The 19,333-nt window shown below is 37.6% G+C and overlaps 1 protein-coding gene across 5 annotated transcripts in view; it reads left to right on the top strand.

Moving 5' to 3' along the window:
• Positions 1 to 19,333, top strand: part of LOC306853048 (ecto-NOX disulfide-thiol exchanger 2-like) — a 224,110-nt gene that overhangs the window by 152,451 nt on the left and 52,326 nt on the right. For all 5 annotated transcript variants that reach the window (XR_013782697.1, XR_013782698.1, XM_079390213.1 and 2 more), the window contains one exon: positions 10,188 to 10,343. Coding sequence is in view for 3 of the 5 variants with exons in the window: in XM_079390213.1 (XP_079246339.1) it covers positions 10,188 to 10,343 (156 nt within the window). In the remaining 2 variants the exon portion in view is untranslated. The remainder of the gene's footprint in view (positions 1 to 10,187; positions 10,344 to 19,333) is intronic.

The raw sequence follows: 19,333 nt of genomic DNA, 5'->3' as shown, positions 1-19,333 counted from the left end.
CACGGTTTTGGATTACGGCATTGGAGATGATGATGATGGTATTCCGAGATGACTGGGCTCTTGTAAGTCGTAAGAAGGTGTTTCACCAGTCCTGGCGATGTCGTCGGATTGTGTTACAGTAGATTTAAGAACAACGTGAATAACATTCTGTTGACTCTCCATTCACAGCAATGTAGTATGCACACCGCTCGCTTTAGCTCACTTCCCTAGTATAAAAGAGACTCCTGTGTCTTCGTAAACATCTTCCTCCACATCCACTGTTATTCTGAGTTTATTATTTAGCATTTTTCCCCTCTTTCTGCTCTCCAGAGCAGGTTTCTCAGCTTCTGCTGTTGAGCAGATCTCACCTCATGGGGACCTGTGGGCTGAGTCGAGTGTAGCAGCTCTTGACTCTTCATTCATCTGTATAAATAAGACTTCTGCTATGAATGCATCAAAGAGATATGTGTTATTGCTCTTTGGGGGGGTCCACAGGCCTTAACCGCAGCATATTTTTATGCCGCTCTATATTTCCAGTCTACTTAGGCAGGGAATGTGGGTCTGCTGTGTGATACATTATACTTGTGCAGCTCCGCGGGATTCATGGGGAGCTCATATTATGATCAATATCATCAGGAAAGACAGCTAATTGGAACAGACTCCAGCTGAGCTCAGACTCTTTTATGGTCGTGATTTAAAGCCACGTTTACATTTTTCAACAGCATACCAGTCAAATCTATTTACAGAAACTCTGTCTGTCTGAGCAAATGAGTATCTATCCATCTATCTATCCATCTATCCATCTATCAATCAAATGTGAATACCTCCATAACTTTGTAGATTATACTAGGTTGTAATAGTTTTTTCAGCTCTGTGTTGTGTTGCAGAGCCCATATTGAGAATCGACTGCTTGCTTCTGGTGATGTTATTTGCAACATGCTTCCGCTGTATGAATCCGAAGCCTGGGAAACCACGCTTTAGACATTGCTCACTGATCTTGACCTGTCAATTTATGAGCTGTTTGATATGCCAGCTACATCTCCTGTTTCAGATTTGTCAGTCAATAACCAGCAGCCTGCAGCAGTCATCAGGGAATCAATGTCCTTTGCTGCTGATATGAGAGGACTGGTTTTCAATGTCTGAACAGAAGGCATCTGAAATTATCTAGAAATAGCAGATAACTGTAATTCAGTCTCTAATGTAGTGATAACCAAAAGTACTTGATATAGAACAACATTTACAGTCAATCCTGCAACCTATTTAGCTTTTGTCTTGAAGCTGATTCTCACTCCTTCTGATACTAATACTTTTCACACCTCTTTCCAGAGTTTTAATGTAACATCTGTTGTAACTTTTATTAGGCGTTCAGTTTAACACGGTTCTTGACACTGGGCATTGTTTGACGCTGTATTTATCAAATCTCACCGTTATACTAGTGAACTTGTTGTACAAATATAATGAGTGCATTGTGTTTGAACGTGTGGAGCTGCTATATTCACATCTGGTGTTGTTTGGAAACAGCTGTGTGGCTGTCCCAATCTCAGTGAAATGAGGAAAATGATGGTTATACAGGCCAAAATCTCATCTGTCAGAGTAGATCTTTGCACAGCTCAGGCTCTATACTCTGGTTTAGTGGGATATAGTGATTTCCGGCCCCCAGAATTCCTGCCTGTGTCAGGGGTGAATTGCAGTGTGAAACTGCTGATCTTCGGTTGCAGATTTCCCACAAAGACATGTTGACTTATTCCGCTGCAAGATGGTTTGCATGCCTCATTTGAGAATAGCCAACATGCCTCACGGGGTCTAACTGTGTCATTCTTCAGCGGTGCTGCTGAGGGGGACGTTTGCGGAGGAAGGCAGAGAGTGCGGCAGCGGTCGCCAGCAGCTCTCCGCTGTTAAATGTCAGGCTGATTTTTCTGACTCTCTTGCTCTTTTGATTGATGGCTGCCTTTTAATGCAGCTGCCCAAAGCGAATCGAGGTTGTAGAAGTATTGCATATTATTAGTGGAATATTCAACACGCATTCCAGTACAGCATCAATATTTAAAGTGTTCAAAGTAATCCCACAATAAGTAATTGAAAAGCTGTTCTTGCGTTTTACCATACATTTTGTTGGTTGTTTTTTCTGTGTCTATTGCATAATTTGAGAAGATGGTCACTGTTAGATATTTAGCAGAATTTCACAACACTAAACACAACTACACAAGTTGTTCCAAACCTGCATGACTTTCTTTCTTCTGTGGAATATAAAAGAATATATATTGAAAATCTTCGAAACTTCGGAGAAGTGACGGATTCTATAATATGATACATTGAGGTAATAAACATACTCAGTTTGGTTATTGTGCGGTCACTTCAAAATGCTGTGAATATAGGTACTTAATTATCTGAATTGTTTAGATTTTTAGAATACAAATTAGAACATCTTTTCTTACTTTGTATAAGCAGGGAAAGGTGGTCATATGTTCTTGGTTGTGATGTCAGTAGTGCAACGATTTCTGAATGAAACACATTTTTGCTGCCTGGTTTTAATAAACAATATGGGTGGACAGAAGCTAGTGTTGTGAATGAGGGTATGTTGACACAGAACACCAAACTCTTTTATTCCCTGTGATTGGTCCCCCTTTAGTTGAGCTTATCTATTTAAAGGCTACTGTATATCTTCTCATTTAAGAGACTGCTCCTTGTCAGAGTCTCTAAAGTTGTTAGTTTTTTTCTGGAGTAGTTGTTAACAGAGCTGAGACAAGAAAACATGGGTGTACTTTCCACGTCTATTATTCCTCAGGCTTGAGAAAATCCTTCCTGGGCTTTGCTCTGAGAACAAATGTAAATAATCTCTGTTAAACTTTACTGCCCTAGGATTAGGGCTGTATACCTTGGAGAACCTGGCGATACGATACATACCTCGATACACAGGTCGCGATTCGATACGTACCTCGATACAGAGCTGTCTCGATACGATTTGATACAATGTGACACGATTCGATACGATTCAATAAAAATACATGGGCCAGAGCCAATTAGTTAATGCTGAACACATTTACTCAACAAACAGAACTCTGCATTTTTCTTCAATTTATTGAAGACAAAAGTGCATTATAACAAAGTGCATTTTGCTTAAATATTTGCAACTTTAAGTGCTCTGATTAATTGTACACAAATTGTATTAATCTGGAAATTACCACAAGTCAACATTTAACTTTCCAAGGGTACAGTCTGAGCTCACACAAGCACAAAATCTTCTTCTTATTATTCTTAACTTCTTATTAAATCTTCTTATAATTCTTTTTTATGACACCATGTACTGCCATAACATATTTCACTATGAAATCGCTTAAATGCTACATCTTGCTTTAACATTTTCCATGAGTTTTTTTTAAACTCGCGGGCGCCGCTGCGCCCCCTAATGGCTGGGCGGAGTATCGATACTAAGGGCTAGAATATCGATACTGTATCTTTTTTTATTATATCGGTATGTATCTATGAATCGATATTTTGAGCACACCCCTACCTAGGATATTCCCCTGCCTTTCCTCAATCTAAACACGATCCTGAGGATTCAGACGTGGGAAACGAGGTCAGGTTCTAAAGAAACGTATCGTTTTATTTATCTGGAGAGACCGTTTGTTTGTGAAGATCATCTTTTCTTATGGGTGCCATGAATAAATATCTTTCCAGGCTCTAATTTTTTAACCGGCTGCTTCTCCGGGAGAGCAGGCCTGTAATTTCTCAGCCTGCTTAATGTGCTGCATGCCAGCCGAGAGCAGGTTCCATAATTCATCAGTCCAGCGCCTATTACCTCAGTGCCAGAGCACAAGCAGACCCGCACCTGCTGCCGTGAGGCACATTAAAGACCTCAACAGAGGGCCACGTCCATCCCGCCCAACACAGAACTATCACACAATACTCTTAAACTACTAAGAGAGATGGCTAACGGCCTGATTCAAGTTTCTCACACTCCAGACCTAAAGGTGAAGATTTTTAATGTCAAAAGCATTTCCTTAACCCAGTTTATTGTTCATTGACTACTATTAGTATGAGTGTGTCTCCCCTAAAGTGTAAAGATTGAGCCTCTCAGGCAGCATTAGCGTGGTCTGCTCAGATCTGTCAAACTCTTTCCAGCTCAACCAATAGTGTTACATGGAAAAAGAAATTCAGATTCAATTACAGAAGCGCAGGCCTAAATTTGAAGACTTCGCAGACAAACAAAACAAAGGTGAACATTTGTGGTGTTTTTTTATTACTTGGAGTTTGATTGAATGTTTGAGTTTCAGTCAGACGCCGATCTTGAGTTCATTCTCAGTAGATAAGCGAAACTAAAGATTTTTGATATACAAAGACGGTGCATGCACATTACTTTTGAATGAGAGAAAATTCAACACACTATATGGTGGAATATTTTCCACCTTCTAAAAAAAAAAAAACGAGCCAGTCACCACTTGCTAAAGTCTTTGCATCGCTGCAGCTGCCATTAGTAGCTCCAGCTGCCTAAAATTCATCTCTGAGATGCACACTTAAGACTGCACATGCACATTGGCTAGCCTAGCCTCAAAAGTGGATTTTTTTTTAATGGTATCTAAGCATAAGATGGGGACAGTTCATGTCAGATTTGAAATGATTTTGAAATTTAAATGTGGGTGTGATAAGCAGTTTTTGAGAATTCACTATTTCCCCATTTAAGTAGATAGGAATGGTCTTGGATGCCCAAAAGAGACATTGAGACATTGAAAATATGGCAGCCAAGTGAACAGACTTTCCTTAAAGAGACTTTGACTAAACTCAAGTTTTTGCCACACAAGTTGGCTCTTTACTGTCATAGCCCTGATAAAACAGTAAGATACTGCGTGGATAAAGATAATTGTAGGTGTGTGATGAGTGTAAAGGGCTGGTCACACTACACTTTCTGTTCCATTAACTTCAATTCATACCAATGCAAAGGCGGGAGACAGAAACTTATGTGAATTTTGCTGCATTCCAGAGTATAATTTTGGTGAATTTAGCCCTGCCAATCTGTATATCGCATGAAGATGTGTGACCAATTGAAGAGCAGCATTGCCTCTTAGCTGAATTAAAGAACACAATTTTAAATGTATAGCATTGGAATGCTGCAGTAAAGTAGTTGACATATTCTTATATTTTGTATGTTTTGTATGTAGAATTATTTTTAAAAACACGCTGGAGAGTGTGACGTCATATCATGACTTGCAGTGTTATGGAAGGCTGATGGGGCCAAAAGTCTTTAAATGGAACAGGTAAAATTTCATTGGCTGCAGAGTTGTCGCATTAATGAGGACAAACTATTGACAAAGACTATTGGCCCTGTACATCTTCCATAGTGTCTGTAGAAATGTATTGTACGCAAAGTCTAGTGTGACTGTCGTTTGCAACGGTTGTTTGAAAGTATGCTTTATTTTTTGTAACTCTGCTAGGTGACACTAGTAGCTCAGAAACTGCATACTTCACCTTTAACATTGTGTGTAGTGTATACTGGCACCACAACCTCTGAAACTGAATTTGTGGGTGGCTGTATGTTGTCAGATTGGCCTAGCTTTGTTTCAGAAATCCAATCCCGAACTCTATAGCTTCCTCCAGCTCTCTTCAGAGATACTTTTGGTCAAAGGCAGGTTTCCACTGCATGTGGCATCTGGCAGTGCAGCCAAGCAGCCTTATTTTTGTCTCTTCCATAGAGAGCAGATTGCAGCAACAGTCCTGATCGTCACCTTGACATGATCTTCTGCTGCACTCATGGATCTGTACTCTTTTTCGAGAGCAGGGGCTTCTTCCTTCCTGACTCTTCATGTAGGGCAGAGTCTCTTTTGGATGGGTGGCTTCTGTACTTTGACACTGGCTGAGGCAAGTCTTGCAAGGCTTACTAGAGGACGCCCTGTCCTAGATAGATTGCCAGTGGTTCGAAATGTTCTGTATTCGTAGATGGTATTTCAGACTGTGGAGTGATTGACTACAAAAGCCTTTGAAATGGCTGCCTTGACTAGTGATCTTTTTTGCTCAAGTTTCTCTCTATTAGTGCTCTAATCTGGTTTGGCGCACCTGATTCTAATTTTGGATACTGCAGAGATAAAAGTAGCGGTGTAGATTTTCCACGTTGACGTCATATCTCTCTTGATTTGGTTCAGATGAGGGAGTTGGTTTTTTAATGCACTTTTCTCTTGATTTGTTAACATGATGATTCAGTTTTCTTGTGTCTAACCCTTTTAGAGAGTATGAATTCAGTTTCTCACTACTCCTTCTCAAATCCTTCTTTTTCTTTCCATATTCTTATTTGGTTAGCATGGCCCAATAGCCCCTAATTATAGATGTCATAAACATCTTTCTTCAGGGACAATTCAAATATATACATTACCATTTAGAAGGCATCTGTAAGTTCTTTTGAATGTTTTTGAAAGGGCCCCTATGCTCTACAAGGCTGCATTTATATGATCAAATATATATATGATGTAATTGATTTCTTGATCAAAGCTGAATTTCCAGCATCATTACTCCAGTCTTCAGTGTCACATGATCCTTCAGAAATCATTCTAATATACTGATTAACTCAAGAAACATTTCTTATCAATGGTGAAAGGATTGTCTGTTGAATATTAATATCTTTGTTGTCACTTTTAATCAGTCACATTTAATCAATGCATCCTTGCTGAATTAAAAAAAATATTTCTTATAAACAAATGTTTTATATATAGACCTATATTATTTAGAGCTATTTTAAAGAAGTTATTAGTAATTTGACTTGAAACGAACGCTAAATGTTTAATTAAAAATACGAGTATAAATGCTTATTGCTTTTGAAAAAGTGTTATAAAATATGCGCCAGCAGAACAAACCCTTATTATTGAGCCTGTTTGAGAACTGGTGCTTTGCTTATTATTCCTTAGATTATAATGTTTTCTTCTGCACTGCAGAAGTAAAGGAATCATAGGCTGAAAATGATGCAAGTCTTTCTCAGTAGTGCACTCAAAACCTTCTGTATCCTCGTTTTATCTCCATTGTTTGGTCACACTGGACATGCAGCTTCACAGGGATTTGCCTCTGGTGGTTTTCTATGTGGTGCAAAATTTCTAAAGGTGCAGCTTTGAAAGTTTTTCACCATCTGCTGTGTTCCTTTGGCTGCGATTAATATTTCTTTTTCAAAACCATATCCTTTGAAAAATCCCTTTTTTACCCTTTAGATTTTAATGCCATATGATTATCATTGGTTTTCCTGTTCATCCACACGCACTAACTTGTTGATTATACTGTATAACTGCAATTAATACATTTGATTGTTAAGTATGTTTAACTATAATGTGTTATTAATGATTGAAGCACATTGAGTCTTTTAAATTCAGCCCAGAAATCTAATTGCTATAAGAAGTCAAACTAACTCAACATAATTAACACCTTATTTGTATAGAGCTGGTTATAATATTCTGACTGAGTAGACCTCTGCTGAGCGGGGAATGGGTTTCTAATGAGACTGTTTGTTTCCTGCTCTTTCACAGATATTGTTTTCCTTTCATCAGACTCTCTTAATGATTTAACTCATATCTTGTAATATCTGAAAGCAAAAAAAGCCTGTTTTTCACAATATGTGAGAACGGCAGTTGTGAAAGAAATGAAGTTGACTTTCTTGTTCCTAATAGATTACTGAAAAGAAAGGTTCACCCAAAAAAAAAAAAATTGTGAAAATGTACTCACCCTCAGGCCATCCAAGATGAGTTTGTTTCTTCATCAGAACAGATTTGGAGAAATGTAGCATTGCATCACTTGCTCAGCAATGGATCCTCTGCAGTGAATGGGTGCCGTCAGAATGAGAGTCCAAACAGCTGATAAAAACATCACAATAATCCACACCACTCCAGTCCATCAGTTAACATTTGTGTTTGTAACCATTGCTTCTGAATGGATTTTGATGTGAGAGACAACAGGAGATGTACTTTTCACTGGCGGAGGCATTATTATAGATCATGGACTGGTATTTTGAAGTGATGGAATAGAGCTGACGGATTTGTTTCTTACAAACATGCAGATTTTCACTTCACAAGATGTGGTGTGGATTATTGTGATGTTTTTATCAGCTGTGTGGACTCTTATTCTGGTGGCACCCATTCACTGCAGAGGATCCACTGATGAGCAAGTGATGCAATGCTACATTTTTACAAATCTGTTGTGATTATGAACGTTTTACTGTTTGTTTTTCATTTATTTGTTTATTTTTTGGGACTTGTGCATTTTGCTCATTCATTTACACAGCACCAGCATGGGATAACGGTTTTCAGAATACAAGTTCATGAAAACAATACCATCATCGTCGCTGTATAAATTATGAAAACACAAATTTGTAAAAACAGTGACTGTTTTTGTGTAAACTACACATACCCTATGACAGAAATGCCAAAGTAAATGTGAATAAATGTTCAGAAAATTGAATTTTTTTTAATGTACTATTCCTTTAATGAATCTGTGACATTTCTGTGAATATAACAGTTACACTTACTAAAACAAAACCATGGTCATATATTAATTTGCTTTGGCAGGCTACAATTTTGCATTGTGGCAGCCGAAAAAATTGGCCATGCAGGAAAAGCCCTAATTATGTGTTACTGATTTAGACTTGAACTAGAATACACAGCAGAAGCCGTGGCATCCATACCACTGAGGGCCATCTTATCTTCTGCCTCCATTAGTAGCTGAGAGACAGAAATATCAATACTAACAGAGTCATTAAGGCAGGCAGGCGATGTGGCGGTCAGCTCCTCTGTCTCTACATGCTGCACGTCCTGTCCCACTTCTATTAATGGTTCTTCTAGAGAGACCATGCTCCGGACCTGTCTCCTGACACATCTGCCAGTTCAGCGGTTATCCACATGCTCCAGCCGGACCCTCCTGTGAGACAGCTTCATGTCCAGCAGTTCTCACAGACCATCATGTGTTCATATTTGACTCTCCTACCTCAATTAGTGTGTTGCTATCCTCTAAAAAAAAAATGTTAGTACTAAGTTAAACTGTCTGATGTAATGAGAGTTGACCTCAAGTGTTTGGTCATATGAGAGCATTTTAAAGATGAGATCAGTGAATTCTAGGCTTAGATTTCTAGATTTCTCTGTCCTTTTATCATGTTTCATAATATGGAGGGTTTTTCCCCCCTTGTTTTCTTTTCAGGCTTTTTTTTTTTTTTTTTTTACTAAATAGCTAGTCAATATGCAAGCTTAGAAAAAATCTTTAAAGGTTGCACACTTTGTTAATATAAAGCTGGCTAATATTTAAAACTAATATTCAAACTAGATGGAAAAAAAAAGTTTTAGGCAAACGTTAGATGGCTTGAGAAAGCCTAGTCTGAATTTTTGAATAAGTTGTAAAAGCTTTAAAGTGTTAAAGTTTAGATAGATAGATAGATAGATAGATAGATAGATAGATAGATAGATAGATAGATAGATAGATAGATAGATAGATAGATAGATAGATAGATAGATAGATAGATAGATAGATAGATAGAAAATCAGTATCAGTTTAGTTAAAGGCTGACACACATTTTCTGCTAATTTGTTTTGTCTTTGTCTTTACTACCATTATTTAATATTTTTAAATTTTATTTTATTATTTGTATATGGAAATTTTAGGCTTAAATATGAACCATGAAATGTTATTGCATTATTTACTTAGTGTAGTGCATTTTTTTACAGTGCGATTTACATTTCATAGATCTTTACCCTCAGAATTTATTTATTTTTGCTATATTTTCCTCCATGCCAGAGACAGAGCTTGTTTATCTTATGGGGCTATATTTGAAGTGTGTGAGTTGAGTGCTCTTAGTAAGGATAGGCAGACGTATAAACTCTCCACAGGTGCAGGAGAGACCGCAGAGAGCGAGGGCTTCTTCATTTCCATTTCAAAGAGCTCCACGCTGTCATGCAGCTGTAGTCTAAACCAATACCTGTAAATGAAAGCCAGTGTTCACTTTTTTGCCCACAGATGGACCGCTTGTGCATAGTAAAAAGCCAAGGCAAACAGCTGGGGGAATGAGTCAGTAAAAACCTATTCATTCGGAAAGCCTTTTAAATATGTATTAGACTTATGTGTTTATTTATCTTCGAAGGAGAGTGTTTAGCTCTCATAGCTTTCATTTGTGCCACAACAGAATGGTAGCAGCGTGCAGACTGAAGTGGCTTTTATTCACTCAGTCCTTTGTCATGTCCTCCCTTCTGTTCCTGCAGACTTTGACCCCAGCCTCGGCATGATGACTGGAATTGCTCCGATGAACCCCATGATGCCCGGCCTTGGGATTGTGCCCCCGCTGCTTTCGCAAGACATGCCCATCGTGAAGGAAATCATCCACTGCAAGAGCTGCACGCTTTTTCCACCCAACCCCAGTGAGCGTCTCTCTTTCTCTCTCTCTCTCGGCTGCGTTCCAAAACCTAATGAGCTGACTCCACAGGCAGCATTTTAAGGCAACTTAAGATTTGTTTTAGCCAAACACAAAGGCAGAGTTGCATGAAACCTTCACTCAGAAGACAATCTCAAACAAGCTCAGTTATATTGATTATAAATAAGAACATAATGCAGTGCTTAAAAAAGATGTAAAAATGGGGTAGCACATTATTTCGATAGTTCACTTTAGACATTCTACTGACTATAACTTTGCAACTGAGTCAACTAACTCTCATTAGAGTAGACTGTTAGGATTAGGGTTAGTAGAATGAGTTAAGTACTTTCAAAGTTACTTAGTCAGTAGTATGTCTGTTGATGGAGCATCAAAATAAAGTGTTAACAGATATTAAGTAGACAGTCTACTAATGTTCTAATGACTGCTAGTAGATTAGTATAGTTTAAAGTGGACTATCAACGTAGAGGGTTACCAAATATGGCATAATGGGATGCTTTCTCTGTAACCTTGTGAAAAAGAAGTGTGCTTAATTGTATTGAATTTGCACTTGTAGCACTTGTTGATGATATTTTTTAAAAATCTGTTATGTCTTTACACACAAATTGTGTTGCTCCATCAGTATTCAATAAAAATAAAAATGTCTCAGTGTAAACCCTTGTGAAAAAGAAGAACACTTATTTGTTTAAATGTGCACTTGTAGTGTACTTCAAATCTTTTATTATACATCTTAAATGTACTTAAAGATAATATAATATTAATAAAGTAAAAGGTGACTCAAGTGCCCTTAAAGAACGTACACTTTCATTAACACAATTAAGTACACTTAACACCTGTGCACTTTGTAATGTCAAATTAAGTTTTATTTTAAAGTACATTTTAGATCATTATGTTTTAATAATCCTTTAAATAGGTACAGTTGTTTTAATAACATAGTAAAGCACATGTAAAATATTTAACTTTTTTGTTATTATGCTTGTGTAATTGCAAATATATGTAAAAGCACATGAGTTTCAATAGAAATTAAAGTATTTTTTAGCTGATAAAATTTCAGTACATTTGGCAGTAAATTTTAACCATATTTTAAAGACTATGGAAGTAATTATGAAACTACATATAAAGATGAACATAAGTCCTACTTAAGTGGGTCAAAAAAGTTCTCTCAACTAGAGTTCGTTTCATTGGAATTACATTCAAGTGTCTGAAAACATTAAAGTCAGTTTTTCCTTTAGACGTATTAATTTGAAGTATGTTATTTTCTGTAGATGTTCTTTTTAAAAGTATGCTAAAGAGTACTTCTTTTTCACAAGTGTTTTTCAGAAATCGGTCTGGATGCCGCCTTAGAAGTCAACTGCCTCTGTAGGCCGTAGGCAGTAAGGCAGCTCTCTAGGTCTGAGAACAGATCTCACATCTCACTCCATTTAACATGCATGCAATGATGAGCAGTATTTGTAACCCTCATGCATTTTAAATGATATTATTGACTCAAGCAATATGATCTGAAATGCTGACCCGACGAAAAGACTGATAAAGCCAAGAGCAACTTGGCAGCCCGAATATGATTCAATATTATGATTCTATAAAGATTTTGGTCTTCATAGCAGTGCATGTCACCTTGATGAGATGCAGATGCGATTTTAAAAGCCAGCTGCCAATCAAATCCTCAAACTGACGCTGGATAGAAAGGCTGTGTCTTTATTTGAGAGAGGAGCTGTCATCCGATCTCCCGTATTTACCCTTATATCCCCTCATCCCAGCAGTTGAATAAGCTCATCTCAATTCGTCTCCTGTCATAGAGAGAGAGGTCAGGCAGAAGAATGAAACAGGAGGGGGCCGTCCGGGTGATGGGGTGAAACTCTGACTGTAATTGGACAGTTGACCTCTAAGGAGACTGAGGTATTCTGGCATGTAAAATATGCCGCACAGCAAGAGGAGGGTCAGAGGAGACCGTGATTACCTGAGAGAGCCCGTGTCCTTCAAACAGCTGAGCGTTCTGCCTGCCGATCACGCGCCGAGTGCACATCTGTAATCACAGGCTAGGCGCTCTCATAACGCTACGGTCAGCCTCACCCGCAAAGTGTCCTAACCCACCTTCCTGAGAGAGAGAGTGACGGACTGACACGCCTGCTCCGCGGGTGCTAATACGCAAACAAACGATGGAGACGTTGATTGATGCCAAAGCACGGCGTACGAGAAGAGCATTCAAAAGCCAACAAAACAATCCTCACCTGGCCTCAAGTGAAACTTATTCTTTTCAGCAAAAACAACAATTACCAGTGAAACTATCTTTTAGAAACTTAACAAAGACTTGGATGATAAACAGAGGCTCTGTTACAAAACCAAGTAAACTGCCCAGGGAGGTAGCTTTTTAAGATGTGTGCTGTCTCTAAATTCTCAGGGAGCATGTTTCCTTTGTGGTTGTGGTAAAGGAAACCCTAGAATGCATTGTGATAAGCTCAGATAATATTTGGCCTAATGTGCTGTGGTTTCAATGCTTAATTCCCATGTGGAGTAATAATTGGGCACTTATGACGGGGGTCTTCAAAACAACGTTTTGAACCCAAAATATGATGATTTCCTTGCAGAACCTCCTAAAATATGTAAGCATAAATTCATAAAAAAAATCACAGAAAATCATTTATTTTATAAATTCATTATTTAAATTATGCATTTATTTGTTTGTATAAAAATCCATTTGCAATGTTAAAAAAATATTATCTGGAAGATATTTACTGTCTATCAAGTTTGTACATACTCAACCATTCAAATTATTATTATTATAAATATTATTCCAGTTCAAAATAAAAGTTTTCTATTTGAATATATTTAAAAAATATTTATGTCTGTGATCAAAGCTGAATTTTCAGCATCATTACTCCAGTCTTCAGAGTCACATGATCCTTTAGAAATTGGTCTAATATGCTGATTTGCTGCTCAAAACACATTTCTGATTACTTTTACTTTATTTTATTTATTTACAATTACTTTTGACCAATGTAAGGAATCCTTTCTGAAAAAAGTGTTAATTTCTTTTAAAAATAAATCTTACTGAACCCAGTACCATTACAGAAAAGGTCTTTGAAAGCAGAATGAAACTGATACTATTATGGTAAATTGTAACTGTAATTTAATCAATTAATTAATTAATTTTATTTTATTATTAATTTTATTTTTATTTTTTGAAAAGCACCCCTTGAGACCTCATAGTTTGAAAAACGCTGAATTTCAGTTTGGCAATGATAGAATGTGTGCCATAATATGAACCAAAACAATAAAATACTAAACCAATGACAACTAGTCAACGTTATATTAACCCTACCTCGTGATGTTCATGCAGAAACTAGTTTTTATCAGTGTGTTGTACTATGAGTTGATGTTGTGTAGTTTGTTATCAGTACTAACTCTAAAGAGTTGTCTGTTTTTCAGGAGAACTCCATTGTGTGAGGAATGTTGTGAAGCCTCTGTTCAGTTTTCACTTTAAAGGTTTCTCTCTAGCTGGAAAAATGTTTTGAAAAAATGTTTGATCGTCTGTAAAGGAATCTGATTTTCTTTGGCAATGCGGCCTTGTCATCATTCACCAGGATCGATTCTTCAATTGACAACAGAAGCAGCTCGCTGTATATTGATCCTAGAATTGCAGAACAACAACATGAAAAGCCCTGCTCATATTCCCTCCCCGTCTTTCAGCTGCAGATTAGAAATGAATGAAACCTGGTCACTCCTGCCTTCCCTCCTGGGCTCGGTGAGATCGTACAGGAGAAAGACAGGATGGGGGACGCAGAACAAAGGCCCTCGTGATTCTGGGGCGTCGGACTCTGGGGTTGTAGTTTTTAATGATGAGAAACTTGAAAGAAACGGCCATCGCGATGAACGCGGCGAGCACTGTCTGATGAGATTTGAGCATATCCATAAACACGAGCATCTCCTCTCATCTCGTTCAGACAGAACAGGCTATCATGCGCATATCTGGCATTGTAACGAGTCTCCTTTTTTCTGCACCAGTCCGTGCAGAAGTGGATTTAATAGTTGGTGACAGCTGTGCTCTCCTGACTACGCCATACAGTAATGCGGAGCAATCATTCATGCTTATTCTCACCTCAGTTGCCAGAAAAAATTACCCAAGTCCTTTTCCCAAGGGCCCACGATGGCTCATGCCATTTAACATGAAATTTTACAAACTCCAGCCTCTCTACATCGCCTGCTCTCTTATTTGTTGCAGGAATCTCTTTTCCTGGTTCTCTTCAGCCTAACCTCTTTTCATTGCTTGTATGCTCCATCTCAGCCAAAGTCATCCACCCTTTTCTCTCTGTCTGCTCTTATGCCCTTCAAGGCAAAATATGATGGGAGATATCGGCGTTTATACCATATGTCATTCATCAGTGCTTTTTAAAGGGCAGCGGCGTTGGTTTTGATTGGAGCTGTATTAAAAACACACAGGCTTATTGCTGTCAGCTTCACCTCTTGTTATTTGTTAGATCTGACCAATGGGGATATTTGAAACCTCCGTGTTTTATTCAACTCGTGGCGTCTCAGTGGATCAGCGGAGGGCTAAGCTTAAAGCTTTCCTCGTCTGACTTTCTAATAAGGATACAGGCAGCTCCTCTTGAAATCATGCTGATTTTTGCTCTGTGTTTCTGTCATGGTCACACATCGTGACTTGTAATATTCATATTTAAAAATGTATTTGGATACTTGAGTCCCACTTAAAATATAAAATATGTGAATGTCACTGCTGTAGATAACAGAATATCAAACGAATGATGCCGGAGCCTTTTTTAACTTATTTTTGGTGATTTTAGTGGATGTATGAAGTCAGTTGTCCTCAGGTAAATTTCATCATAATTTTTATGAACATGATCCACTAAAGTCTGACAAAAAGTCAGACGTTATATCTGTATTTTGAATGTTGTTTTAATGATTTTTTTTTTTTTTAAATATTGTTGTTTTATATATATATATATATATATATATATATATATATATATGTGTGTGTGTGTGTGTGTGTGTGTGTGTGTGTGTGTGTGTATATATATATATATATATATATATATATATATATATATATATATATATATATATAAACATTAATTTTTTTTTACTAATATTAATACTTTCTAAATTCTAAAATTAATATACTAAATAATTATAAAATTAATACTATTTATAATATTAAGGTTATTTCAAGTAAATAAACGACTAAATGATCAGTGATAGTCGTTCTTTGATTGATTTTATTTATTTTTTTCCTTCAAAGAATGCTGAAAGATTTTCAGTGCCCACCAAGATATTAAGCAGTGCAACTGTTAATAATAAGAAGAAATGTGTCTTGAGCAACAAAATCATCATATTAGAATGATTTCTGAAGGATTATGTGACACTGAAGACTGGAGTAATGATGCTGAAAATGAAAAATCTTTTTTTGTGTGTGTTTAAATTAAGTGACACTTGGGATGATATTTTATTGTAAGGGCTTTTATGAATTGTTAGAACTGTCATGTGACCTTTGCCGCTGTTGTTTTTAGTAGCTCACTGATATGAGCCTTTGGGCCAATGCTGATATCTAGAGGCAGGCTGCTGAATGGCTAAATAGAGTCTGTCTGGATGATATATTAGTCTATCAATAGTTACTTTCAACCAAAACTCCATAATTACAATAAACAGATGCATTATATTAGCATTATTATTTGAGCAGGTAAGCAAACTAAGTGTGTTTGTTATTAATGGTGGCTGATAATAGAATAAGATTTGCTCCACAGTCGGGCTGTGCGATTAATCGAAATCGAATCGAAATCGCGAGTTGAGACGTTGCGATTTGCTAATTGCAAAGCCTGCGATGTGGACGCGATATTACTCCGTTCCAGAGTATATGCATGACTGCCAGCCTTGAATGACAGTCTTACTAACCAATAGAATGAGCACACCTCCGTTCTCCCCGATCAGCACTGCTCTAGCAAACTGCATAAATGCCTGTGTCCACTCGCGCCTGGCTCCGCGTTTAAAACTAATGTAAATAACTGCTTGGCAATTTCATAGGGATGAAATGAAACATTCCGCACATTTCCCACTTGTTCTTAAAATCCCAAATACTTAAAAATGAATAAATCAGCCCATGTAACATGTAATACTTTAATAATTGACTAAAGAAATACAGTTCTTTATTTATAAAAAATAAATGTGAAATTCAGTAATTCTATAAAAGTAGCAATACCATTATAACCTTCCCATCAGAAAACAAAAACAAAAAACAGTAGAACCCCTCCCAAAACACAATAGAAAATGTAATGGACTTATAATGGGGTTATAATGGTAATTGTATTGGTTTTAATGTAAACTATAATGGTGTCTGCTGGTATTTGGTGCATTCTATTGGTGCGATGTAATCTAGCAGATGGCAACCAATAGAACAACAGTAATTCCTATTGGAATAATGCCCAAAACAAAAAGGAATATTGTAATGGTTTTTGTGGAAATTATAAGAATTTCTGTGACGGTTTCTATTGTTTTTTTGTTGTTGTTGTTGTTGTTTTTTCCAGCAGGGTAACGATACTCATACTGTGCTGCACATTATTGACAATATTGAGCTGAAGCTTGACTTTGCAAATTTAAAATCGCAAATCAAATCGCAATATTTGTCAAAAATATCGCAATTAGATATTTTCCCCAAATCGCACAGCCCTACTCCACAGTCTAGCTCCGGCTCTAGTGGACCGACTGAATCTCCTCTGTCCTGGATCTCTGTCCCGCAGCTCCAGCACAGCTTCTCACCTTCCCGACCCATCAGTCTTATTCTGCAGCTCTGAACAGCCCCAGCTTGACTCAACTCCATCTCCGTTTCGCCACCGCCACCTCATTCTAGTCTACTGTGCTTAATAAATGGCCATCGACCGCCTTTCACTCACTGTCGTTTGAAAGGCCTGGCTCTCTGAAGGACATTGAGTTCTTAGAGAGAGAGAGAGACCAAGCATGGCAAATTTCATCCATTTTCTCTGCAGAGCCTGGAAACCCACAGACTGCATGAAAGGATAGCAGTGATTCAGTGCCTGGTTGTGGATGCACCTTCACCGTCAGGTCAACCTGCATATGCTGCCTTTCACTGGCTTCTAAACCTCCAGTCTGCCCTGGCTCTGTGCCTGAGACTGACCTTTATATTAGCCAGAGCTCTCTTCTTCCAAGAGCCGAGAGGGCCGTGTCACTGCGTTTCTGCTTCTGGAAGACTCGGTTTGCCGAGGGCACTGCCAGTCTGGCCTGTTTCCTCACTTCAGCCCACTCATGACACACATCACCCACACCTTGCTCCGTTACACCCGCCTGTGCCTGCAGAGGCCTTCTCACTTAAACACTCTGCTGCCTAATGCTGCTGACTATGTCTCAAAGCCATGGGATGTTATAGTTGCTTTTATTCCTTAGAAAAGGTGTAATGTTAGTATTATTTATTGAATAATATTTTGAATTTGCTTTTATTTTGATATTTTCAGTTTATTTAAATTTTAATTTCAAGTTTTAGTAAATTGGTGCGTTTGTCTTTTTATTAGTTTCTTTTAATATTTTTTTTATTTATTTTTCATTTTTTCATTAAATTTTTTAATTAGTTTATACTGTGTAATACTGTATTAGCACTTCAACTTTTTTTTTTTTTTTTTTTTAATTAAAGGAAATGATTTTCAGTTTCTGAAATATCCTGGATAGATATCAATTTGGGGCAGTATAGGTGGCTGATTGAATGTTGTTGTCAGACCTTGCTGATGCCATTCTTCTTACGATGTAACGAGTACATTGTGTGTTATGGGGAGTGTTCCCGGTTCCGGTTGATCTAATTAATGCAGCCTAACAATCCTTTTAATGGATTTGAATAATAGAAGCTTATTAGTGTGCTATGTGTAAGCCAGGTTAAAGAAATTTGTCTTTAATCTAGATTTAAACTGACAGTGTGTGTCTGCCTCCCGAACAGTATTAGGTAGATTGTTCCAGAGTTTGGGTGCTAAATAGGAAAAGGATCTGCCGCAGTCGATTTTGATATTCTAAGTATTATCAAACGGCCAGAGTTTTGAGAACGCTGCAGACCTGGAGGACTATAAAGTGATAAGAGCTCGCTCAAGTACTGAGGAACTAAGCCATTCAGGGCTTTATAATAGTTAACGAGATTTTAAAATCTATACGATGTTTGATAGGGAGCCAGGGCAGTGTTGACAGAACCGGGCTAATATGGTCATATTTCCTGGTTCTAGTAAGGACTCTAGCTGCTGCATTTTGGACCAACTGCTTAAGCTTAATTACAGCCAATTTGAAGGTTTTGGGGACATATCCTAATGACAATGACGAATTAATAATAGCCAAAAGAGGATCTATGACTTATGGAAGCAGCTCTTTTAGTAGTTTAGATGGAATAGGTCTAACATACATGTTGTTAATTTAGATGATTTAACAAGTTTATACAATTCTTCCTCTCCTATAGTAGAGGATGAATGGGATTGTTCCTCAGGGGATCTATAGTGCACTATCTGATGCGATACTGTAGCTGACGGCTGCATGGTTACAATTTTATCTCTGATAGAATCGATCTTGGGAGTAAAGTAGTTAATAAAGTCATTACTGCTGTGCTCTTGGGAAATGCCAACACCTGTTGATGCTTTATTTTTTGTTAATTTAGTGACTATATTGAATAAATACCAGGGGTTATGTTTGTTTTCTTTTAGAAGAGATGAAAAGTAATCAGATCTAGCAGTTTTTCATTCTTTTCTGTAGGATAGGGTACTTTCCCGCCAAGCTATACGAAATACCTCTAGTTTTGTTTTCCTCCAGTTGTGCTCCATTTTCCGGGATGCTCTCTTTAGGGTGCGAGTGTGCTTATTATACCATTGAGTCAGACTGTTTTCTTTTATCTTCCTTAAGCGTAAAGGAGCAACTGTATCTAAAGTGCTAGAAAAGAGAGAGTCCATAGTTTCTGTTACATCATCAAGTTTTTCTGCGCTGTTGGATATG

The sequence above is a fragment of the Barbus barbus genome, assembly GCF_936440315.1.
Source record: "Barbus barbus genome assembly, chromosome: 33".
Classification (NCBI taxonomy): Eukaryota; Metazoa; Chordata; class Actinopteri; order Cypriniformes; family Cyprinidae; genus Barbus; species Barbus barbus.
This window is presented reverse-complemented; position numbering and strand designations above follow the sequence as displayed.